The following is a 25,358-nucleotide window of genomic DNA, read 5'->3' as shown; positions in this document are numbered from 1 at the left end:
GGCCGTCTCTCACGGAGTTCCCCAGAGTTGGCTGCACTGAAGGTACAGGTTGATCAGAATTGGGGCCTCTGTAGGAACCTGCAGCAATTGACTGAACTGCTGCTTTTCTTTTTTTTTAATTTTTATTTATTTATTTTATTTTTTTGACAGGCAGAGTGGACAGTGAGAGAGAGAGACACAGAGAAAGGTCTTCCTTTGCCGTTGGTTCACCCTCCAATGGCCGCCACGGCCGGCGCACCGCGCTGATCCGATGGCAGGAGCCAGGTGCTTCTCCTGGTGTCCCATGGGGTGCAGGGCCCAAGCACTTGGGCCATCCTCCACTGCACTCCCTGGCCACAGCAGAGAGCTGGCCTGGAAGAGGGGCAACCGGGACAGAATCCGGCGCCCCAACCGGGACTAGAACCTGGTGTACCGGCGCTGCAAGGTGGAGGATTAGCCTAGTGAGCCATGGGTGCCGGCCCTGAACTGCTGCTTTTCAAACAGTGATCAGTGTGAACGATGAGATGTTTGTGCTCTAAGAACAAAAATAAACATTAAAAAATAGAATGAGTTTTAATAGAGCCACATTAAATAAATTTATTTATTCATTATTTGAAAGGAAGAGTTACAGAAAGAGAGGGAGGGAGAAACAGGGAAGAGAGAGAGAGAGATTGCTTCTACCCATTAGTTCACCCCCCAAGTGGCTGGGCCAAGCCGAAGCCAAGAGCCTGGAACTCCATCTGAGTCTCCCATGTGGGTGCAGAGACCCAAGCACTTGGACCATCTTCTGCTGCTTTCCCAGGCTCATTAGCAACGAGCTGGATCAGAAGTGGATCAGCGGGGACTCAGACTGGCACCTATATGGGTTGACCGTGTTGCAGGTGATGGCTTAACCAACTTGTGCCACAATGCTGGCCCCAGGAATTGAAATTTTTTAGCACACTTTTTGTTGGGGAATGGTGATGGTTGTTGGTTTTTGTCAATTGCCAGAACACATCAACAGATATTTTATTGAGCACTTTGTATGTTTTGAATGCCCCAAGTGTGAAGGATATGTGAGAACCCTTAATGAGTAAAATGAAATTCATGGTTCGATTGCAAACAAATGCATTCACTTAGAAGGAGAGACTGAGGATGTGAGAACATAACTGTCGCCATGTTCCCCCTTATTTTGCTTTTTCTATTTTTCTCTTCTCATGTTCGGGATGGGTCTCAAGACATCGATGAGTGTGAAGTTTCTGGCCTGTGCAGGCACGGAGGACGCTGCGTGAACACTCAGGGGAGCTTTGAATGCCACTGTATGGATGGGTATTTGCCCAAGAATGGGCCCTCGCCTTACCACCCAGCCAGAGACGCCACACTGTGCACAGGTGGGTTTCTGCCGGGGATGCAGCATCTCCGGGTGAGGTTCTGTGGATGGTGACTTTCCCCGGCTCTGGTGTTTGTTGATCTGTGTTGGGGATATGGGTGGAGATGATCCCTTCTTTGTAATTTGTACAACCTACAAAACAAAGCAAAAGGGAGCCTCAAGATAGAAGGGACCCTGTTATAGAGGCTAAACTTAGCCAACTTCAGGGAGGGTGAGCAGCCAATAACTGTTGTCATAGTAACAACCGCCTTAGGGAGTAAGCACCACCGATCTGTTAAGGACCTACGTCCAGAGTGACCCTGAACATGATAAAGGCACGTGTGTCTTAAGGTATATATTTTGCAATTCAGATTTTCTACTTCCTTGGACTAGGCTCCTGTTTGTATGAGCTCAGGGGGGTTGATGGCTAGATTCTTTCAGCTTTGTGCATATATAGATAAGCAAATATCTATGGTAGGCCAGAGGACTAGATAAGGACACTCATTGGAAACACACCCAGAAGTGTGGACCTGAACCCGTGTACTTCAGATACGGCGGGCTGTCTGTGGGCAGTGGGTCCAGGTGGAGCGAGACTGTGAGTTCTCACGATTCCCATTCACAGGCTAAGGAATTTGACATAAATTTATTTTCAGAAATAGACTGTGGCACCCCTCCCGAAGTCCCATATGGCTACATTGTAGGAAATTTCACCTCTCGGCTGGGCAGCCAGGTTCATTATGCCTGCAAAGATGGATTTTTCAGTGCCACCAAAGACACAGTTTCAAGCTGCACAGCCTTGGGTACATGGGAGACCCCCAAATTATACTGCCAAGGTGAGTATCTGAAAGTTCAGTTCCCAGCTTATCCTATCTGGGGTCGTTCATCTTTCTCTCTCAATTCTGCTGTGGGGTAGTAAGTGCATTGTATCAAGCCAGTAAATCCAATTTGTTTCTAATAGGTTTTCAATTGATTCTTTTGGTATTTTCAGGAATAATACTAGGAATAATTACTAGTTTTAGGCCACATACACACACACACCCACACACAATCTCAGGAATACATCCATCCATTCCCATTTTAGGATGAGCTTTTTTTTTTTTTTATCAGAAATAAGTTATTTTTATCACATATCTTTTGGATACAGCATGTAGGAAGGTGATTATATATTTTTTCTCCTTTTAAACATTATTTCCCCATAATGATCGGCACTGACTGCTAGAATGAATTTTACTGGTCTTTGGTGTTTTGTTCCTTTAGTCTGGGTTATATTTGCTAAATTTAACTAGAATTTTTGTGTGATATTCCTAAGATTGTTTTCTATTTCTGTGCCATTTCTGTTTGGTTTGATAACAGTGTTATTCTGAATTTTGGGAAAAGAATGTAAAACCATTTTCCCTCTCTATTTTCTGGAACATGATAAACAGAATTAATAAAAACTTTGAAAACTTCACCTGGAAAACCATCCAGTTGTGGTACTTGGATTACTGTCAACATTTCTTGGTAGGTCTTGGGTTGCTTTAAACATTCTTTCTATAGTTCCCGGTATGTTTAAATTCCTTTTTGAGCCAATTTTGGCAATTTGGGTATTCCCAGATAATGATCTATTTCTTTCAGGTTTTCAAATCTATTCACTTGGACAAGTGTAAAACCCTCATGCTTCTAATGTTCTGTAGTTATAATTGTTTATAACTGTTTATAGTAGTGAAATATTGGATACAACCCCAAATATCTCTGAATAGGGAATGGGTTGAATATATCGTGAGTATACATAGAGTGGAATATCAGGTATTCTATAAAATTATGTTAGCAGAGAGTGTTTGTTGACATAGGTAAATGTTAACTGTGTATCTCCGAGTTACAACTCTGTGAATAACATGATCTTACTTTTGAAGAATGTCCTATGTAGAGGTATGCTTAGGAAAAAAATTGAGAAGGCCACACAGCAACCTGTTAACAGTGATAATTCCCTCCTGGGGGACCCTGAGTGATTTTATGTTTTATATACTTTCTCTTTTGAAGGATTTAAAAATAATTTTTTTTACACATTAGACAATTGTTTTTGTTTTGGAAAAGGAAACAAAACCATTTTCTTTTTTAAAAGATTTATTTATTTATTTGAAAGTCAGACTTACAAAGAGAGAGAGAGAAGGAGAGACAAAGAGAGAGATTGTTTGTCTACTGGTTCACTCCTTACGTGGCAGCAACAGCCAAGGAAGAGCCAGGCCAAAGCCAGGAGGCAGGAGCTTCATCTGGGTCTCCCATGTGGGTGGCAGGAGCCCAAGCGTTTGGGCCAACCTCTCCACTGCTTTCCCAAGCCATTAGCAAGGAGCTAGATGAGAAATGGACCAGTCAGGACCTGCCCCATACCCATATGGGATGCTGGAGTCTCAGGCAGCAGCTTAACTTGCCATACCACAGTACCGGCCCCAGTAATGCCATTTTCATTGAATTTCTTGCCTAACTGGGACTCATAGTAGTGTACCTGGGTGAGTTCATCCTTTTGATATTCTTGTGGGCTGTTCAGGTTCTGAAGCACATTTGATAGTTCATGATCATCCGTGGAGGTTAAGAAATTCTTTTTTTTTTTTTTTTAAGAAAAGATTTATTTATTTGAAAGAGTAACAGAGACAGAGGGAGAAAGATCTTCTGTCTGCTCATTCCCTCCTCAAGTAGCCTCACAGCTGGGGCTACACCAGGCTGAAGCCAGGAACTCTCTCCTGGTCTCCCACGTGGGTGGCAGGGGCCCAAGCACTTGGGCCATCTTCCGCTGCTTTCCCAGGTGCATTAGTAGGGAGTTGGATCAGAAGTGGAGCTGTCAGGTCTTGGACAGGTGAGCATATGGGATGCCTGCTCCTCAGGTGGTGACTAAGCCTGCCACTGCACCATAGCACTGGCCCCCGGTCCCCGGAGCTTAAGATATCTGAAGGCCTATTGTAGTTCTTTTTTTTTCTTTTTTCTTTTTTTGACAGGTAGAGTGGACAGTGAGAGAAAGAGACAGAGAGAAAGGTCTTCCTTTGCCGTTGGTTCACCCTCCAATGGCCGCTGCGGCCAGCGTGCTGTGGCCGGCGCACCGTGCTGATCCGATGGCAGGAGCCAGGTGCTTATCCTGGTCTCCCATGGGGTGCAGGGCCCAAGCACTTGGGCCATCCTCCACTGCACTCCCTGGCCACAGCAGAGAGCTGGCCTGGAAGAGGGGCAACCAGGACAGAATCCGGTGCCCCGACCGGGACTAGAACCCAGTGTGCCAGCGCCACAGCCTAGTGAGCCGCGGTGCCAGCCCCTATTGTAGTTCTAAGATGATCTTTCAGTGGATCAATTAAAATGCAGAGCTGAGACTGAATCGTGCCGACGTGCACATCAAAGCCCCCTCCAAGGGCTTATGTAGGAAAGGCGAACGAGGCGGTTCCTGGTACTCAGACGGTTAGCGGTCCCCTGGATGACGGGGCTGAGATTCAGAGGAGGGTGCTTGTTCCATTCCCCAGAGAGCTGGGATTTGGGAGCACCTTGGCTTCTTTCTCGCCCTCTCCTAACGACTCCCTCTGCCTGCCCACGGCCGCCTCCCCTGCCCCCTGGCACCACATGGCTTCCCACGGCAGTGCCTGCTCCTCAGAGCACACGCATGCCTTCTGGTTTACCCTCCAGCCTGCAGCCTCCTGCGGGCTCCAGAAGCTGGGCCCCGTGCCAGCTGCCACTCTATTTTCAGCTTGGTTACAAAGCCACTAACAGCACGAGTAGGCTGTGAGCGTGGCTGCCAGGGCAGCTCTGGCACAGACTGCGGGCTTTGTGGCTCGGGCTGGGCTTCCCCCGTTGCTGAGGCTACAGTTGGTGGATCCTGTCGTTTGCTGTCTCCTGGACACGGCAGGGGTGCCCGTGACACAGACCCGGGGCCTCCGTGTAAGTGCGCCTCAGAGAGCGGTGGTAGCACAGGGAAAGAGGCCTGGAAGCTTCTAAAGGCAGGAGCCTCCGTGGCCCCTCTTCCTGTCCAGGTAGGAATGGATTGAAATGTCAGTCACACGTGCCCATCGATTCTCTGGCGTTGCATTTCCTGTAGTTTTGTTATTATTTCTTTAATTTCCAGAAAAGTTGCAAGTTGACAAGTTGACAGCAGCTTATAGAACCTGATTATTATTATTATTTTTTTTTTTGACAGGCAGAGACAGACAGTGAGAGAGAGAAAGGTCTTCCTTCTGTTGGTTCACCCCCCAAATGGCCGCTACGGCCGAAGCACTGTGCCGATCCGAAGCCAGGAGCCAGGTGCTTCTCCTGGTCTCCCATGGGGTGCAGGGCCCAAGCACCTGGGCCATCCTCCACTGCACTCCCGGGCCACAGCAGAGAGCTGGCCTGGAAGAGGGGCAACCGGGACAGAATCCGGCGCCCCAACTGGGACTGGAACCTGGGGTGCCGGCGCCGCAGGCGGAGGATTAGCCTAGTGAGCTGAGGCACCAGCCCTGATTTTTTTTAAAAACAAGATTTGTTTTATTTCTTTGAAAGGCAGAGTTAGAGAGAGAGAGAGAGAGAGAGAGATCTTCTGTCTGCTGGTTCACTCCCTGAATGGCCACAACAGCAAGGCCTGTGCTGTGCCGAAGGCAGGAGCCAGGAACCAGGTCTTCCATGTGGGTGCAGGGGCCCAAGCACTTGGGCCATCTTCTGCAGCTTTCTCCGCTGGATTAGCAGGGAGCAGGATTAGAAGTGGAACAGCCGGGGCATGAACTGGTGCCCATATGGGATGCTGGCATCCCACACAGCGGCCTTGCCCGCCGCGTCACAGTGCCAGCCCCAGAACCTAAATTTTTGAAATTCAGCCATGCCAGGAGCGAGGTGAGGGAGTCCCTCTAACTCTGTTCTCATCAACAACACATCCAGAGTCCAGGTCTGACGCCATACATGGTCACTACTGCAGCTAAGGACGTCGAGTCTGGGGGCACAGAAAGACAAGTAGACCCCTGATGAGGAAAGAAGTGTGAGACCCCGTGGATTTTATGGGAAGGATGGCTGAAAGACTCCGAGTGTTCAGAGTGGAAATGGGTGGTTACCGGGAGGGACTGGCGTTCTTGCTTTTTCCTTTGAGCACGAGGCAGGCGGCCCGCCTGTGTTCCGGTCCGGTGAAGAGTGCTTTCTCGTGTGGGCAGCCCAGCTGTAGGGCTCCAGGTGTGTCCCCTCCTTCATGGGACCGTCTCATCCTTTCAGGCTGGAATTCTCACCATCAGTATGTGTGTGCTGCTCAGAGTCCCTTTAAGAATCCGCTTGTACGCTTGCTCCCCGCAGCCCTTTTCCCATCCAGCAGCAAGCACAAACCTCTTACAACATAGATTGAATTATCCTCTTCCCTTGCTTGAAATGCTGCTGACAACATTGAAATGGCCCCTGCAACTAGGATCAAATCCAAACTCCTAACCTTGGTTTCTGAAGGCAATGGGGCTTTGGCCCTTTTGACTTTCTAACAGGTTTTGTCTGTCTTCGCTGCCTGCAGCAACCTCAGGACATTTGCACATGTTTTGTCCTCTACTTGAAATCCATCATGTCTGTTTTCAATTAAGAAAAAAAGGTGCTAAAAGCTGTATACTCTAAAGTTTACTGTTTTAGCCGTTTGTAAGTATACACATCAGGGGCATTAAGTATATTCACAATGTTGTGTAGCTGTTACTGCCATCTATTTCCAAATCTGTTTCATCATCTTAAACATAAGGTCTGTCTCCATGAAGCAATAACACCCCATGGGGCTGGCATTGTGATGCAGTGGGCTAAGCTGCTGCCAGCAGCCCTGAGCATCACAGAGCACGGGTTTGAGTCCTGGCTGCTCCACTTCCAAACCAGCTCCCTGCTAATGCACCTGGGAAGGCAGAGGAAAATGACCCAGGTATTTGGGTTCTGGCCACTGAGGGTGGGAGACCTGGATGGAGTTCCAGGATCCTGACTTTGGCTTGGTCCAGCCCCGGAGCCATTGTTGCCATTTGGGGGAGCAAACCAGCTGACGACAGCGTGTTGCAGATGACAGTGTTACCCACTACACCGCAGCGCTGGGCCCCCTCTCCTGATTCTTGATCATCTTGCTTTGCTCTCTGGTTTTTGATGCTTGCTTCTTACTTGGCCTTAAATCTTTATGCTTTGATGAAACAGGAACCAAGGCCTTGCTTTAACTCTTGTTTCTCCCTGTCCATGCATGTGGTCCTCATGGGCTGGGCAGCCCAGTGCTGTGGCCGACGGCACAGGCTGAGGTTCTCCTTTGAGTTGGTCATCAAGGGCAGGACACGGTTTCTAATGGCCACCAATGGAGGACTGAGGCTGCTGGAGGTGGCCAGCACGTCCAGGATAATGAGGTTGATAAGTTGGTTTCATTTCCCGTTTCACAAAGGAGTTTCAGGGCCAGGACAAGGAAGCGACTTACCTCCTGTCACTAGTTTATGTCCCACGCTGAGAATGCAAAGCACTTTTCTGGAAGGTGGATTCTTATTTATTTATTTATTTATTTGACAGGCAGAGTTACAGACAGTGAGAGAGACAGAGAGGATTTCCCAGGCCATAGCAGAGAGCTGGACTGGAAGAGGAGCAGCCGGGACTTGAACCGGCGCCCATATTGGATGCCAGCACTACAGGCAGAGGATTAACCTAGTGCGCCATGCTGCCAGCCCCTGGAAGGCAGATTCTATGTAAAAGCAGTCCTGGAGATGGGGGGCAGTGACGGAAGCGGTGGAGGCTCTCGAAGGAGAGGGACGCTGGGGTAAACCTGGCCTTGCTCATGTGTGGTCTAGAACCCACACAAAGGACTTTGTTGCTGCTGAGTCAACTCTTCGCCATGGGAGATTTTCCTAGTGGAGCCCGATCTCGTCTCAGCAAAGCTGGGGAGAGTGTGAAAGACTTCTGGTCCACACTGGAACACAAATTAGTGCCTTTGACTGTGGGGTGACAGATAAATTTCAAATGCATGGGATGCCACTGAATCTCTTTACTTATATTTCATTTGAGAGAGAGAGAGAGAGAGAGTGAGTGTGAGCCCCTGCATCCTCTGGTTCACCCCCAATGCCTGCAACAGCAGCCAGGCCTGGGCCAGGCCGAAGTGAGGAGCCTGGAGCTCAATCTGGGTTTCCCTCGTGGGTGGCAGGGTCTCAGTCACCTGAGCCATCACCTGCTGCCTCCCAGGGTGCACATTGGCAGGGAGCTGGAGTGGAGAGCAGAGCCAGGACTTGAACACAGGCCCTCGGTAAGGGCAGTGGGCATCCCGAGCAGTGGTTTACCTGCCATGCTGGACGTCTGCCCCTGAATGTTCAGCACTAACGCAGAAAGGATTCGGAGACCACATCTGGACTCTGCACGGATGAGGGCTGTGGGTGACAAAGATGCCCACCAAGGGAAGGGAGGACGGGAGGGGACAGCACACCCATCCTGTGCTTCTCACCCATGTTCCACGTGATGGGAGGTCTTGCTTGTTTGAAATACATTTTCTGGCACCTCACTATATATTGATCTTTGTATTTATTTATTTTTTTAAGAATGTATGTGTTCACACAGAATGTGATCTCTGCCTTTTTTTTTTTAAGATTTATTTTATTTATTTGAAAGAATTACAGAGAGAGGTAGAGACAGAGAGAGAGAGGTCTTCCATCTGCTGATTCATTCCCTAAATGGCTGCAATGGCCAGACCTGAGCCAATTCGAAGCCAGGAGCCAGGAGCTTCCTCCAGGTCTCCCATGTAGGCGCAGGGGCCCAAGGACTTAGGTCATTCTCCGCTGCTTTTTCAGGTCATAGCAGAGAGCTGGATTGGATGTGAGATAGCTGGGACTTGAACTGGCAGCCACATGGGATGTCAGTGCTGCAGGCTGGGGCTTTAACCCACTGTGCTACAGCATTGGCCCCTTATCTTTATATATATATGAAGATTTTATTTATTTGGAAGGTAGAGTTATAGGTAGAGTTATAGACAGAGAGACAGGGAGAAAGGTCTTCCATTCTCTGGTTCACTCCCCAGATGGTCGCAAGGACTGGAGCTGGGCTGATCTGAAGCCAGGAGCCTGGAGCGTCTTCCTGGTCTCCCATGTGGGTGCAGGGGCCCAAGGACTTGGGCCATCTTCTACTGCTTTCCCAGGCCATAGCAGAGAGCTGGATTGGAAGATGAGTAGCCAGAACATGAACCAGTGCCCATATGGGATGCTGGCGCTGCAGGTGACAGCTTTACCTGCTATTCCACAGTGCTGGCCCCTATTTTATTTGAAAGGCAGAGTTACAGAAGGAGACACACCACACACCACACACCACACACACACACACACACACACACACACACACATGGAGGAGAGAGGGAGAGGGGAGAGGGGAGAGGGAGAGGGAGATTGATTTCATCCTCTAGTTCACTCCCCGAATGGCCACAACAGCCCAGCCCAGGCTGGAAAAGACCCAAGCCGGGAGCAGGGAACTCCGGAACTCTATCCTGCTCTCTCACATGGGTGCAGGGGCCCAAGTACTTGGGCCATATTCCACTGCTTTCTGAGGCACATTAGCAGGTAGCTGGATCAGAAGTGGAGCAGAGGTACTTGAACCCGTGCTCATAAGGAATGCTGGTGTCACAGGCAGTGGCTTAACCCACTGTGCCACAATACCCGCCACAGAGGATATTTAAAAAATATAGGAGAGGACACTTTCACTATGGGAGACGTACAGCTATGTTAGTATATTAGTCTGTTTTTCATTACTCCAGTAACATACCTGAGCTTGTTTAGCTCGTGGTTTTGGAAGTCCAAGGCCAAGGGGTCATACTTGGGGATGGTGCCCTTGCTGGCCAGGTCCCAAGGTGGCACAGGCCATCACACGGCAGACAAGGAGTGCACATGCGGCTCTCTGTCCTCTGATCTCTGTCTTCTCATAAAACCAGCGTTTTATGGGGGCTCCATGCTCCTGGCCTTCTCGAACCCTAACCACCTGCCTTCAGCACCAGAGTGGGGTTAAGTTCTCACCCTCTGCTGCCTTCCAGTGGACTGACTTTCAGCTCCGGAGACCCTGAGGGCCACACTGCAACCCCGTCCCCATCAGAGCAGCTGAACTGTCGGAGCCTGAGCAGAGGTGTCTCATGGAGACACTGGGGTAATGTGCCTGGACCCTCGGGGCCCTCACCGCCTACCACGGTCCCTTATTTCCGGGTCATGGGTAAAGCTTCTGGTTGGAGTCCAGGGCGTGGTAGAGACTTATGTCTGATGTTGGGTGAAGATGCAATTGACTCATGCCATTTTCTTCTATTTTCACACTTTACCAGAGCTGCCCATCTACTCCTTGTTTGTTTATCCTGGGAAGATTTTTTCTTTTGTGTGTGTGTAGGGGGTTGGTCGATATCAGTAAGAAGAATAAATCCATTGTTCATTTCCCCTGGCAGCTAGCACAATGTCTCCTGCGCTTTCTAGGCATTGCTAGTCACTTCTTTTCGATTTCAGCTTGTAATTTATTGATCGCTGAAGCAGTCTGAGAGAAAGCCTTACATTACTGTGTTAACTCTGTCATGATTGTGCTGATGTTTGTGGTTGAATGGCAGCCAATGTGAGTGACACGTGTGGTGTCGTCCATTGCTGATGAAACCCGTGCATTGCTTATACTTTGCCTCACACAGATTCCCTTCTGAAACATTTTCTTGGGTAGAATATTAAAGCCAGCAGCGGGGATAAACATTTTTACCTTCAAGATGTGAGATCAATGCAGACTGAAAATTTGACCCTTAGAATGAACACAACATATTTTGCCCCCACCCCAGGGAGACCCAAATGGAAGTTGATTACTTGAATAAAATCGCAGACAATAGGGGAGTAAGGAAAAATTTCCAACTGTGCTCATAATTAGTTGACTGTATTCTTGATGCAGATTCCAATGTTGTTATTTAATAATGTAATTAGCCAGAGAAACATGGGCTTTCATGAGCACCCTGGTGCATATGCAATGCAAATTCGTGCTTATTTTGTCTTTTCTTTGGGTATAAATGGTTTGAAAATGTTTATTTCCTTGTGATTGTAAGAGTGGGAAGGTTTTCATGCAGTATTATTATTATTATTTTTTTAAAAACAGCAGAGTTAGACAGAGATACAGTGAGAGAGACAGAGATAAAGGTCTTCCTTCCGTTGGTTCACCCTCCAAATGGTTGCTACGGCCAGTGCCCTGCGCCGATCCGAAGCCAGGAGCCAGGTGCCTCCTCCTGGTCTCCCATGTGGGTGCAGGGCCCAAGCACTTGGGCCATCCTCCACTGCCTTCCCCGGGGCCACAGCAGAGAGCTGGACTGGAAGAGGAGCAACCGGGACAGAATCCGGTGCCCCAACAGGACTAGAACCTGGGTGCCAGTGCCACAGGCGGAGGATTAGCCTAGTGAGCCGTGATGCTGGCCTATATTTTATTAAAAAAAAAAAAGATTTATTTACTTACTTGAAAGGCAAAGTGAGCGAGCGAGAGAGAGAGGGATAGAGAGAGAGAAAGATAAAGGGGAGAGAAAGAAAGAGATGGATCTTTCATTTTTTGGTCACCCCCCCTCCAAATATTTGGCCATAAGAGCCAGGTCTAGGCTAGTTTGAAAATCTAGCCTAGAACTCCATTCTGGTCTCTCACATGGGTGGCAAGAGTCCATTTACTTGGGCCATCTTCCATTGCCTTCCCAGATACATTGGCAGGAAGCTGGATCAGAAGCAGAGCACCTGGGACTTGAACTGGCTCTTTGCTATGGGATGCTGGCATTGCAAGTGGCAGTTGCTTAACCTGCTGTGCCACAATGCCAGACTCATAGGATTATATTTCATAATTTATTTTTTTAAAGATTTATTTATTTTCTTTGAAAGAGTTACACAGAGAGAAGGAGAGGCAGAGAGAGAGGTCTTCCATCCACTGGTTCACTCCCCAATTGGCTGCAACTGCGCTGAACCGAAGCCAGGAGCCAGGAGCTTCCTCCGGGTCTCCCACGCAGGTACAGTGGCCCAAGGACTTGCGCCGTTTTTTACTGCTTTCCCAGGCCATAGCAGGGAGCTGGATTGGAAGTGGAGCAGCCAGGACTTGAACTGGTGCCCATATGGGATGCCAGCACTGCAGGCGGTGGCTTTACCCACTACGCCACAGCTTTGGCCCCCATAATTTATTTTTATTCATTTATTTTTCATGTTATTTGAGAGGAGAGAGAGAGAGAGCTTTTGTCTACTGTATTTTTCCCCCAATGTCCACAACAGCCATGGCTGGGCCAGGTCATAAGCTGTGTGTTCAGCTGCTTTACCAAGCACCCATCCCTAGAATTATGTTTAAAAATAGTTTTAAAAAATTAAAATTTATTTATTTTTTTAAAGATTTATTTATTTATTTGAAAGTCAGAGTTACACAGAGAGAGGAGAGACAGAGAGAGAGAGAGAGGTCTTCTATCCGTTGGTTCACTCCCCAATGGGCCGCAACGGCTGGAGCTGCGCTGATCTGAAGCCAGGAGCCAGGAGCTTCTTCCGGGTCTCCCATGAGGGTGCAGGGGCCCAAGGACTTGGGCCATCCTCCACTGCTTTCCCAGGCCATAGCGGAGAGCTGGATCAGAAGAGGAGCAGCTGGGACTAGAACTGGCACCCATATGGGATGCTGGCACTTCAGGCCAGGGCGTTAATCCTCTGTGCCACAGCACCGGCCCAAAAAATTTATTTTAGATATAGAGAAAGAGAGGTCTTCATCCACTGGTTCACTCCCCAAATGCCTACAATAGACAGAAGCCTGGAACTCTATCCAGGTCTCCCACATGGGTAGCAGGGACTCGAGTACTTGAGCCATCGCCTGCTGCCTGCCAGCGTGTGCATTAGCAGGAAGCTAGAGTTAGGAGCAGAGCTGGGACTCTTATGGGATACTGGTGTCCCAAGCAATGTCTTAACTTCTGTCCCAAATGACTGCCACAGAATTATGTTTTTGTTATCCTCTGTAGCTGCTGTTGGATTAATTGTCGAGTCCCTCTTAATAGGAAGCATTAGTTTTCTTGTGTACCCCTTAAGCATGGTGGAATGACTATGACAGGGCCATATTCCAAGCAAGACGGAGGCCAGACCATCTCATGGTGCATCGATACCAAGAAGGATTCAGAGGGGCGACCACACAGCTCCAGAAGGGAGTCTGTTGCCAGCAGTTCTTGTGTTCTAGAAAGTTCTTGGAGACAAAATGGGGCAGGGGGAGTTGTCCTAGAACCGTCCAGACTGGTTTGAATGCTCCTTCGTGCAGTCTTCTCCTGAGGTGTTAGCTGATCCATCAGGTCAGTCCTACGCAGGGCCTGATGTGACCCCTTTGCTGTGAGGCCGCCCAGATTTAACGGACCTGGACTCTGGAATCCCAACAACCACAGTCTGATTATTTGCTCTGTCTTTTTTAAAAATTAATTTTCATTTTATTTGAAAGGCAGAGAGAGAGAGAGAGAGAGAGGGAGACATAAACAGACATAGGGATCTTTTCTTCACTGGTTTACTCTCCAAATGCCTGCAACAGCCAGGTCTGAGCCCCGTTGAAGCCAGGCGCCTACAGCTCAGTCCAGGTCTCCCACATTGGGTGGCAAGGACCCAAGTACTTGAGCCATCATCTGCTACTTCTTGGGATGTGCTTTGACAGGAAGTGGACCCAGGAGTTGAACCCAGGTACTTTCTGATATGGAATGCCAGTGTCTCAAGCCGTGCCCTACCGGCCATGCTAAATGCATCCCCCTCTTGGCCCTATCTTTTACTAGTAGTGTGACCTTTGGGTGTGACATGAGCACTAAGGCCTTCATTTTTATACGTGTGATGACATGGGAAAAAAACCCACATATTTTGTGTGGTGCCCTGTGGGGAATTAATAAGAGATTACAGGTCTGGTAAACTACCTGTGTGTAGTAGGATTTCAGTGAGTGCTGTTGTTGCTGAAATTCTTGAGGCCTGAACAGTTTTCTAGAATTTTCCATACGAGGCTGATACTAGTTGTGGAGTTTTTTCTCTACTGTTATCTGTTTGGGGTTAGGTAGGTGTTTGTTACCTCTTTTGGGTACTAATATGGAAGTCTTGTCTGTCTCATTGTTTGTACTTAAGATTGACTGATGTCTGTTGCCTCTCTCTGGAAAGTAAATGCTACTTAATTATCATATCAAAGTAGCATTTATTGCATCCTGAACAATGATATAGTTGTAAGAAATCAGTGATTGGGGCCAGCGGCATGTAGTAGTGGGTAAAGCTGCTGCCTGCAGTGCCAGAATCCCATATGGGCGCTAGTTTGAGTCCTGGCTGCTCCACTTCTGATCCAGCTCTCTGCTATGGCCTGGGAAAGCAGTGGAGGATGGCCCAGGTCCTTGAACCCCTGCACCTGTGTAGGAGACCTGGAAGAGCTCCTGGCTCCTGGCTTTGGATTGGTGCAGCTCCAGCCATTGCAGCCATCTGGGGAGTGAACCAGTGGATGGAAGACTTCTCTCTCTTTCTCTACTTCTTCCTCTCTGTAGCTCTGCCTTTTGAATAAATAAATAGATATTTTTTAAAAAAGAAATCATTGAACAACTATTTATTAGGTAGTTATGTAAAACCAGTGATTTTAGGTAGGTTTGTGGAGGTACAAGAATGACATAAAAAAGATTCTGATTTTTAGAAACTATCCTGTATTTGGAAGACATAATATTTTCATTAGAAGTTACTAAATCTTCAAAGCAGGAAATAAAAGTCAAATGAAGAGTATTGATAATACTCATATAAGCATAGATAATAGTTATTCTTACTTCCTCCTGCCTGTCACCTTCGCATCTGACCTATCACTAAGAATGTTCAGTGCTGTTTCCAGAATGCATCTCCAGTCTACCTTCTTCCCATCTTCGCCATCACCTCTGAAGTCCGTCCACCTCCCACTGACCCTGCCTGACTTTTCCCTTTTGTTCCTGTTCTTCTCTGATTCTCCCGTTTGATCCAACAGTCAAAGAGGTCTGATAGATAGATAGATAGATAGATAGATAATATGTAGATAGAAAGGCAGAGAGAAAAAGAGAGAGAAAGCACTCCCCTATCTACTGGTTTAGTCCCCAAATGCCTCCCAGGGCCTGCATCTGTGGGAAGCTGGGGTCAAGAGCCAGAACTGGGAATTGGACCCAGCTACTCCGGTATCAGATGTGGACATCTTAACCACCAGCTAAATGCCTGCTTCCTGCCATTCTCTCTCTCTCTAAGACCTGTCTAGGTTTCTTCTGTCTTCTCATTTCTTTAGGGATTCTCCCCTAACCTAACTACCTGTCACTTTGTTCCCTGCCTAACCTCTCCATGGAGCTCTTCCGGATAGTTAAGCCCACATAAACCTATAATCTCAACCTCTTCACTGATGTTCCCGCTTCGTCCTGCTGCAACAGAATGACTTCTGGTTTAAACTGGAAGATGTTTTAGCTGTCAACAATGACTGGGCAGTCTTAGGAAACATTAACTACCTGTTTGGTTGGCTGCTTGTGTACACTCAGATGTACTCATATCTTGCAATATTTCTGGCCGGTAAATATATCTAAAGGTTCAATGTTGGAAAATCATGAGAGCCAAGGGTCTTGTGTCTGGTAAACAAGTACAAAAGTGGAGCAAAACCCTGTGCGCAAACATGAGACATGCAGGGTAGACAGAGGGAGATGATGAAGTGACTGCTTGTTCTGGTCCCCTGTCTGCTCAGGACTTTGAGTTGGACCGAAAGGCCAACTTTTTTCTTGAATCTCGTGACCAAATGACCAGTTGGGTGGGTTGGGCTGTTGTGTTAAGGGCTTTGTGATAACGACAATGACAACAGTTGAGAGCTTGCTCTGGGAAGCCTCTCTCGGGGAGATACCTGATATCCTGCAACACAGCCAGCATCCATGAAGGGATGGAAACCAGTGTAGTTCCACTAAGACCTTTAATTCTGTGTCAGAGGCTCCTTTGAGCAAAGCCACCTATTTTTCTTTTTCAAGATTTATTTATTTATTTGGAAGTCAGAGTTACACAGAGAGAAGGAGAGGCAGAGAGAGAGAGAGAGAGAGAGAGAGAGAGAGAGAGTTTTTGTTTTGCATTTTCAGCCCCGAGTTCTAGAATCTTTTACTGTAGCTTGAGCTTCCACTCACATTCAAGTGATGATGGAGACTTATCTGCACATTTCACTGCCGTTCGTGTTTCTTCAAAGCCAGCCTGGGTTCTCCCTCTTCCTTAGGATATGCATTTTTTTTCAATCATGGTTGTTTTGAATTTATTTTTAGGAAATACACACATACAGATTTTTTAAAAAATACTGAAATATTTGAAGATGACTTTCTCGTGTTCTTATGTGAAGTACAATTTAGTGGGTCCACAGTGGTAATATTATCACCTTTCTCCTTTAGATGTACTTCTTTGTAAATATCCCACTGCCTTCTAGTAGCTAGGGTTATACAGAAAAGAAATTTCAAATCATTTTTATAATTTTAATTTTGAAAACAGTTTCACTTATTTATTTGAAAGGCAGAGAGAGTGAGAGAGGGAAAGAGAGAGTAGGAGAGGGAGAGGAGGAGCAAAAGATGGATTGATTTTCTGTCTGCTGGTTCATTCCCTAAATGTCCACAACAACCAGGTCTGGGCTAGGCTGGGCTGGGAGCAGGAGCTGGGAACTCTATCCAGGTCTTGCATTTGGGTGGCAGGGGCCCAAGTACTTGAACTACTACTATATTCTGACCCCAGAGTATGCCAAAGCAGGAAGCTGGATTGCAATCAGAAGAACCCACACTTGAACCAGGCACGGTGATGTGGGATGCAGGCATTCCAAGCTGTGTCTTCTTCTTTTTTTTTTTTTTCCTAAGATTTTTATTTATTTATTTGAGAGGTAGAGTTACAGAGAGAGGGAGAGACAGAGAGCAAGGTCTTCTATCCAGTGGTTCACTCCCCAGATGGCCGCAATGGCTGGAGCTGCGCCGATCCGAAGCTGGGCGGATTGGAAGCCAGGAGCCAGGAACTTCTTCTGGGTGCAGGGGTCCAAGCACTTGGGCCATCTTCTGCTGCTTTCCTAGGCCATAGCAGAGTAAGTTGGATTGGAAGAGGAGCAACTGGGACATGAACTGGCACTCTTATGGGATGCCGGCACTGCAGGAGGAGGCATAGCCTACTATGCCACAGCGCTAGCCCCAGAGCCAAGCTGTGTCTTTGCCACTGTGCCACAATGCGCATTAAATAATTCTGATTTTGTCTTCCTTTATGCAATGTTTTTTTTTTCTTTCTTTCAAAGGTATGTGCAAGGGCAAATGTTTGGTACAGTGGTTAAGTACTGCTTGGGATGCTTGCATCCCATATTCTAGTCACTGCTCCACTTTCAATTCCATCTTCCTGCCAATGTGCACCGTGGGAGGCAGCAGATGATGATTCAAGTATTTGGGTCCCTCCCAACCACATGGTAGATATTCTTTGAGATCTGAGTTCCGAGTTCCGGCTTTAGCTTGGCCCAGCCCTGGCTGTTGCAGGCATTTGGAGAGTGAACTAGTGGATACAAGATCTTTTTCTTTGTTTCTGTCTCTTTGCCTTCCAAATAAAATGAAACTAAATAAAAACTTAAAAAAAAAAACAGAAGCAAAGACCAAAGAGTATATAATATTTTTAAAAAGGTATATAGAAATTGAGTGTTTAGAAAGTACTTTATCCATTAATTTATATTAAAAAGTTGAGGTTTTGTATATATTTACTATTCAGTTAATAGCAGTTGCTACAATTTCATTGTCATTTACACAGAAGTTAACAGTCAACAGACATATAGTAAAAGGGACCAAAAATATTAATGTTTAAAAGAACCCTAATGTGTTATTTCATAGACTAAAAAATTCTTTATATGTAAATAATCTCATAATTTGTGTTCTCTATGTGTGCATATTTGGAAATTTCATTAAGTTTTAGGCATACTTGTTTTCTGTACATCTGAGCAACCTTATTTCATATCCCTACTTGGGATTATTTGCTGGGGTGAGTATTTTCTTGTTCCCCATGTGTGTGGCCTCTGCCGTGATTCAATGTCTGTCTGTAAAACAGAGCTTGCAGAGTTGGAAGTTCAAGCTCATCACGAGTGACTTGTTGCTTGCCTTCGCAGAGATCGACTGTGGCAGCCCTCCACAAGTGCCGGCTGCCATCTTGGTCGGGAACCCCAGCTCCAGCCCCGGCGCGGTGGCTCACTATGAGTGCCAGGAGGGCTTTGAGAGCCCTGGAGGAAAGATCACCTCTGTTTGCACAGCGAAAGGCGTCTGGAGAGAGAGCACTTTAACCTGCACAGGTGCTGATTCCATTCTTCTGGGAACAAAACAGTCAATGAGAGCATGCAGCATGGGCCACTAGGTTGCTGCCTCCATCCGGGTACTGTGTTTGGCTGTGCCATTTGCCTGTGGGGGCACCTGCCTTAGATTTGTCAGCTAAATCCTCACGACTTAGAGGGTGGGTTGGGGAAATAAGTTGAATGAACATTTCATGCGTCCATCTTTTGAAACTTACCTTCTGTCACAGTGGTTCTTGTCTCCTCTGCTTGGCTGGCTATGATTGCCTTCGCCCTTCCCCACCATCTCCCATAAGCTCTATTGACAGCTGTTCAGAAAAATTGTGGTTTAATGGAAAGAGGTTTTTGAATGTTAATTAACTGTCAAAAAACAAACATAAAATTCACCTTGTTAGCCATTTTTAAGTGTTTAATTCTGTGTTGTTGTAGAACCCATCTCCAAATCTTTTCACCTTGCCAAGTTGAAACTCCATAGCCTTTTTTTTTTTTTTTGAAAGATTTATTTATTTATTTGGAAGGCAGAATTACAGAGAGGCAGAGGCAGAGGCAGAGAGAGAGAGAGAGTCAGTCAGTCTACCATCTACTGATCTACTCCCTAAATGGCTACAAAGGCTTAAGCTGGGCTGTTCTGAAGCCAGGAGCCAGGAACTTCTAGGTCTCCCACGTGGGTGCAAGGGTCCAAGGACTTGGGCCATCTTCTACTGCTTTCCCAGGCCACAGCAGAGAGCTGGATTGGAAGTGGAGCAGCCAGGACTCAAACTGGTGCCCATATGGGATGCCAGCACTGCAGGCAGTGGCTTTACCCACTACTCCACAGCACCAGCCCCTCCATAGCCTTTGAACAGCAATGTGCCATTCCCCAGTCTGCACAGCCTCTGACACCCACCAGTCTACTTCTGTCCCTTAGGAGTTTGACTACTCTTGGTATCTCAAATAGGTAGATTCCTATGGAATTGTCTTTTTGAGACTGTCTTATCTCACTAAGCTTAATAAAATGTAATTAATTAATTTGAAAGGCAAAGTGACAAAGAAAGAAAGATTACATATTCATCTTCCATCAACTGGTTTACTCCCCCTAACCGCCTGCATTAGCCAGGGCTGGGCCAGACCAAAGCCAAGAGCCAGGAACTTCATCTGGGTCTCCCACATGGGTGGCAGCAGCCCAAGCACTTGGGCCATCCTCCATTGCCTTTCTAGGCACATTAGCAGGGAGCTGGAAGTGAAGTGGAACAGCTGGGACTTGAACCAGCGCTCTGATACAGGAACCTGAGGCTTACCCTTGTGCTGCGCAACGCTGGCCCCTTTCACCAGGTGTAATGTCGTCAAGGTCCATCCATGCTGTAGCATGTGCAAGAATTTCCTTGCTTTTAATGAATTAATATTCCACTGTGTAGACCTCATTCTGTTTATCTAGTTACCCGTCACTGGGCACTTGCGTTGCCCTCTGTCCTTTGGCTGTTGTGAACATGCTGCTATAAACACCAGTTACAAATATGCCTTTGAGAGCCTGCTTTTATTTCTTTTGGCTACTTACTCACAAGTGGAATTGCTGGTGAAAAGCAGTTTTGAAAGCTCAGTTCAAATTCTAGCAGTGCTATTTTTTATTATTTATTTTATTTTTATTTTGTTTAAGAAATACAACTTCATGCATTTAATGTATACAGATTTGGAAACATGGTGACGCGTCTTCCCCTGCTACCTCCCTCCCTCCCACCCATACTCCCGCCTTTCTTTCTCCTCCTTCTTCCTTTCCCATTCTTGTTGTGTACAGAGATCAGTTTTCAGTTAATTTTATACTTATATTAACTGTGTCATCAGGCCAGGCATTAAAAGCGTCGGTTTTATTATCTGTCAAAAGAGGAGGGGGCGGGGAATAAAGTCTGTCGTTCTGGCTTCAAACAGTGTTGGGAGTGAGATGGCCCGTGGGGAGCACTTTGGGACGTGTGGCGCACAATGCACATGTTAGTCTTTTCCTTGAATTTGTTAGCTTCGTGTAAAGAAGACCTCATGAATCGGAAGTGTGCACTTCTCCACATTTCATTTCAAACATCCGCCTCCAAGAACCAGTTGTGATGGGTGGTCAGGGTGCAGTCTTGAATGGGACTGGGAATATGGTTCTGGATGTTGACTTGCTTCGTCTCCAGACAGTGAAATCTCAAGTTGCTTTGTCCCTGTCTCGGGTTCAACTAGCAGCAGCGTTGTACATTTTTTTTTTTAATTTTTATTTATTTATTGGAGGCAGAGTTACAAACAGAGAAGGAGAGACAGAGAAAGAGATCGTCCATCCTCTGGTTCACTCCCCAAATGGCTGCAATGGCCAGAGATGAGCCAATCCAGAGCCAGGAGCTTCCTCCAGGTCTCCCACTCAGGTGCAGGGCCCCAAGCACTTGGGCCATCTTCTGCTGCTTTCCCAGACCATTAGCAGAAAGCTGGACTGGAAGTGGAGCAGCTGGGACATGAACCTGCACCCACGTGGGATGCCAGCACCGCAGGCGGAGGCTTAGCCTACTACACCCACAGCGCCGGCCCTGGTAGAATGTTTTGAGTCTTGCCAATTTGAAAGTATATTGAGAATAAGCAAAACATGTGGATTGCTGGAGATTATTCACAGAGCAATGGTTCATAACAATTTTGGGGGTAGGAATTTGATGAGATCCACTCATGCCCTGGGTATCTCTTTTGCATGTTCTGTGTGTGAGCCACATCCGTAGGCACTGCCATTTTGGAATTTATCAGGCAGCAGGGGAAACAGATTCCCCCAGGACCCCCCGAAGGAAATGCACCTGCATATTTACACATAATATTTTCCAGACAAATTCACATGGATCTCTGAAGTCCTTTGGGGAAAACATCCTTGGAGTAGGTGGAAAACTTGGCTCTGCGGCCCTGCAATTGCTGGGTTCAGTGGCCTCCACCAAGACGATGTAGGCCCGAGTCTGCAAATCACAGAAGCACAAGAGGGTAGATTGGGATGGGAAGCTACATACCCAGCTAGGTCCTCTTATAGACTTGCCCGACTTGCACAGAGCAGCGAGGGTAAACCCAGAGCTAACACCAAGGACTTCAGGGTCCCAGTCTTACCGATTGGGGAAATTGCAAAGTGCTGATGCCGGACTGGATGAAACCGAGTTGCTCCAGCTTACCACTGCGTGTCCAGTAGCGCCTCCAGGAGTTGGTTGGAGGGAACGTGGCAGCTGCCTCCTGGAACACTGATGTCCATATTTTGGGAAGCGGTCCTGGCACAGAGGGACCTGTGGAGCCACTGATAAGAGGCCTGGGGATAACTTCTGGTCTCTCAGCCATTTGCTTTCTTGCTCCAGCTGGTCTGGATTCAGTGGGGGGTACGAGGCTTAGTCACTACATGAAAAACCAGTGGATCTGCATGGGGCTTGGTAGGCTATTAATTAGCTGATGCTTGTAGAGCACTTTGAAGAACAAACATGTTATGTAACTGCTAATTACAATTACCGTCCTCAGCCTGCCACCTTTCACAAAGTCTGTGGCTCCAGCTGCAGCTGTTGCCACGGGCTTGTGCAGGCTTTGATTTAAGGCAAGAAAAGGCGTTCTCCCTGAGAGCTGTGATCTCTCTGTGAGGAGGCCTCTTCGCCCTCCATCAGGATTGGCAGCCAAATTCAATTTCCCTAGCTAAAGGGAGTGATTTACATGCTGATTAATTCATGTTGCAGTGCAGATGATGGGGAGGGGGTGGGCAGGAGCCGCTTCTGGCAATGAAGTGAGATGCTGCTTCACCTTCTTTGTTTTCCATCCACTCCTCACACACACACCCCCAGTCTTCTGCACTCCCTCCGTGTTGGCTGCCTTTACCTTCCTGGGCTTTTCCCACCTCTTGGGCTTTTTTTTTTGCCTGCTCTCTGAAGGGTGCCTTCTCCCTCGGTTGTTACTCTGTCTGCACGAGATGGGACCATTCATCTTTTTACTTGTTTTCATTTATTTAGAAAAACAATTTCTGGAGCTGTATTCCTTTGCATTGGTAGCCCCGATCTGCCTTTTTTTTTTTTTTTTTTTTTTTTTTTTTTTTTTTTTAATGAAGTGTGGGATGGTGGGAGAGTTTTTTTTTTTTAAAGGCCAGTTTGGACTGGAAACTTCAGACGGCTGGTGTTAGGCAACTACTTTAGTGTCTGGAAAAACCCCAGGTTGCAGCTGGATGTGTGTGAGCTGGTTCACCTCAAGATCAAAGAGGTTGATGCATTCTTGATAAGACTGGGATTGGCTTGCATTCTGCCTCGGTCATTTGGCTTTTTATGTAGAATCTGAGTTAATAATTATTAGGCTGGCACTCACTCCCTGCTCGCAGGGAGGAGGATAATGTCTCTGTTGAAACATACTGTTTATCAGGGTTGGGGAGGTGCCCTTCCTGGAGCCCCTAACCTGCCTCACCTCCAGGGCTCACTGATCCCCCTGCAGTCCCGAGTGCTCCCTTGGAGCTGTCCACATTTCCTGTGGGAAAGAAAGGTCAGCCAGGACACATGGACACGTTTATGGAAATAGTCCCGTGGCCGGGATGTGTGTGGATATTGGGCATTATAGTTCCTGCCACCTGAACACCAACTCACACAGCCAGACTTTGCTGGGGACCTTCATGCTTGATTTCATTTCATGCTGTGTAAAGCCGGTGAAGGTAGCATTGTTATTTTCATTCCATGGATGAGTAATCTGGACTCATAAAGGTTAAGCAACTTTCCCAGGGTCATTCAGTGTCTTGCTGATAGGAGAGGCAGGGTTTGAACTCCGGTCTGCAACCCTCAGAAGACCACATTCTATCCTATGCCTGGGTCTCCCAGGCTTACATTATTTGTGTACTGCTGTAATGATGTTTGCCATAATAAAATTATTATTTGCTGAATATATTTCTTAAGACAACTTCTATGTGTGTGTGTGTGTGTGTATGTGTATATATGATTTATTTGAAAGAGTTACAGGGAGGGAGAGGGAGAGAGATAGAGATAGATATCTTCCATCTGCTGGTTCCCTCCCCAGATGGCTACAATGGCCAGGGCTGGGACCAGGCCAAAGCCAGGAGCCAAGAGCTTCATCTGGGTCTCCCACATGGGTGCATGGGCCCAAGTACTTGGGCCATTTTCTGCTGCTTTCCCAGGTGCATTAGCAGGGAACTGGATTGGAAGTAGAGTGTCAGGACTCAAACCAGTGCCCATGTGGGATGTTGGTGTCCCAGTTGGTAACTAAACCTGCTACACCAAATGCCAGCCCCACCTTATATTTAAACAAATTTATAATTTAAATGTTTTTATTAAAGAGAGATTTGTAGTATATGTGAATATATTTGTAATATCATGTGTTTGGTAAACTACGTGTATTTTTTCTAATATACACAAAATTATTATGTGGTGATCATATAAAAATGGATTTATGTGCCACCAGAGCTCATCCTGAAGTGTGTAATGCAACGTAGAAAAGCACTGCTCTAACCCGTGTTACTTCTCTCTGAGACTCTGAGACTTAAAAGAAAGAACTTTTAGGGCTTGGTACTATGGCACACCAGGTTAAGCCTCTGCCTGGAACATTGGCATCCAATATCAGCACCAGTTTGAGACCCACTTCTGATCTGGTCCCCTGCTAAGGCACCTGGGAAAGCAGCAGATGATGGCCCAAGTGCTTGGGTTTCTGCACCCATGTGGGAAACCCAAAAGGAGTTCCTAACCCAGCTTGGGATGTTGCTGGCATTGGGGAGTGAACCAGCAGATGTGGAAAATGTCTCTCTCTCTCTCTCTCTCAGTCTCTGTTGTTCTTCCTTTCAAATAATTTTTTTAATTTCTTAAAGATTTATTTATTTATTTGAAAGTCAGAGTTACGGAGAGAGAGGAGAGGCAAAGAGAGAGAGAGGTTTTCCATCCGCTGGTTCACTCCCCAGTTGGCCGCAGAGGCCAGAGCTGCGCTGATCCGAAGCCAGGAGCCAGGAGCTTCCTCTGGGTCTCCCATGCGGGTGCAGGGGCCCAAGGACTTGGGCCATCCTCCACTGCTTTTCCAGGCCATAGCAGAGAGCTGGATCAGAAGAGGAGCAGCTAGGACTTGAACCAGTGCCCATACGGGATGCCTGCACTGCAGGCTGTGGCTTTACCCACTACTCCACAGTGCCGGCCCCTCAAATAATTTTTTTAAAAAATAAGCTTTTAAAAAGTTCATGAAAATGTGAATTATGAAAAAGCTATGTATGAATTTCCAGTTAGTTTTACACCAAAATAATCTCATCTTTCAATTCCATTTTCCATAAACTTTTTGAATTCCTCTCATGCTAGATGCTACCGGAATACCCAAATACATGATATTCCATGTGTATGTTTATGTAAGTAGAAACTCGTTCCCCTCCCCCACCCCTACCCCCAAATACAGCAACACAAAGGTACTTACTTTATCATTCACAAGGGTTTTGTTTTTCCAAATCCAGCTGGGTGCTGTGGGGGCCCCTGTTTTGTTGTTGTTATTTTTTTTTTTTTTTCCAATCCAAAGAGAACTATGTGTCTTACAACTGGCTGGGCCAAAGGCCTGCTTTACCTACTGCTGCTCAGAGTCAGCCCTCAGATCCCCAAGACACAGCGGGCTCCCCACCAGGGGAGGAAGAACCTGAGAGAGAAGAGAGATGCAGAGGCCGCCCTGGGTACCTAGAGGAGCTGCTCAGGCCATTGTCCAGGGAGTGCAGTGGTGGCCGTCACGGAAGGGACACTCCTTCCCATCCTCGGCGTCAGCCCCTCTGCTCACCGCCCACCTCTGTGTTGTGTTGCTCTGTCTCCCATGGTTTCCCTCAGGATGTGGACTCTCCCAGCGTCCCTTGGGCCCTCTCTGTGTCCTCTTAGCG

General features: G+C 47.2%; 1 protein-coding gene across 5 annotated transcripts in view; it reads left to right on the top strand.

Annotated features, from left to right (window-relative positions):
* The window catches only part of SUSD1 (sushi domain containing 1), a 143,337-nt gene that overhangs the window by 35,896 nt on the left and 82,083 nt on the right, over positions 1 to 25,358 (top strand). For all 5 annotated transcript variants that reach the window (XM_070055604.1, XM_070055600.1, XM_008252259.4 and 2 more), the window contains exons 4-6: positions 1,197 to 1,349; positions 1,981 to 2,160; positions 18,350 to 18,529. In XM_070055604.1, coding sequence (XP_069911705.1) covers positions 1,197 to 1,349; positions 1,981 to 2,160; positions 18,350 to 18,529 — 513 coding nt within the window. The remainder of the gene's footprint in view (positions 1 to 1,196; positions 1,350 to 1,980; positions 2,161 to 18,349; positions 18,530 to 25,358) is intronic.

The sequence above is a fragment of the Oryctolagus cuniculus genome, chromosome 1 (genome assembly GCF_964237555.1).
Source record: "Oryctolagus cuniculus chromosome 1, mOryCun1.1, whole genome shotgun sequence".
NCBI lineage: Eukaryota > Metazoa > Chordata > Mammalia > Lagomorpha > Leporidae > Oryctolagus > Oryctolagus cuniculus.
This window is presented reverse-complemented; position numbering and strand designations above follow the sequence as displayed.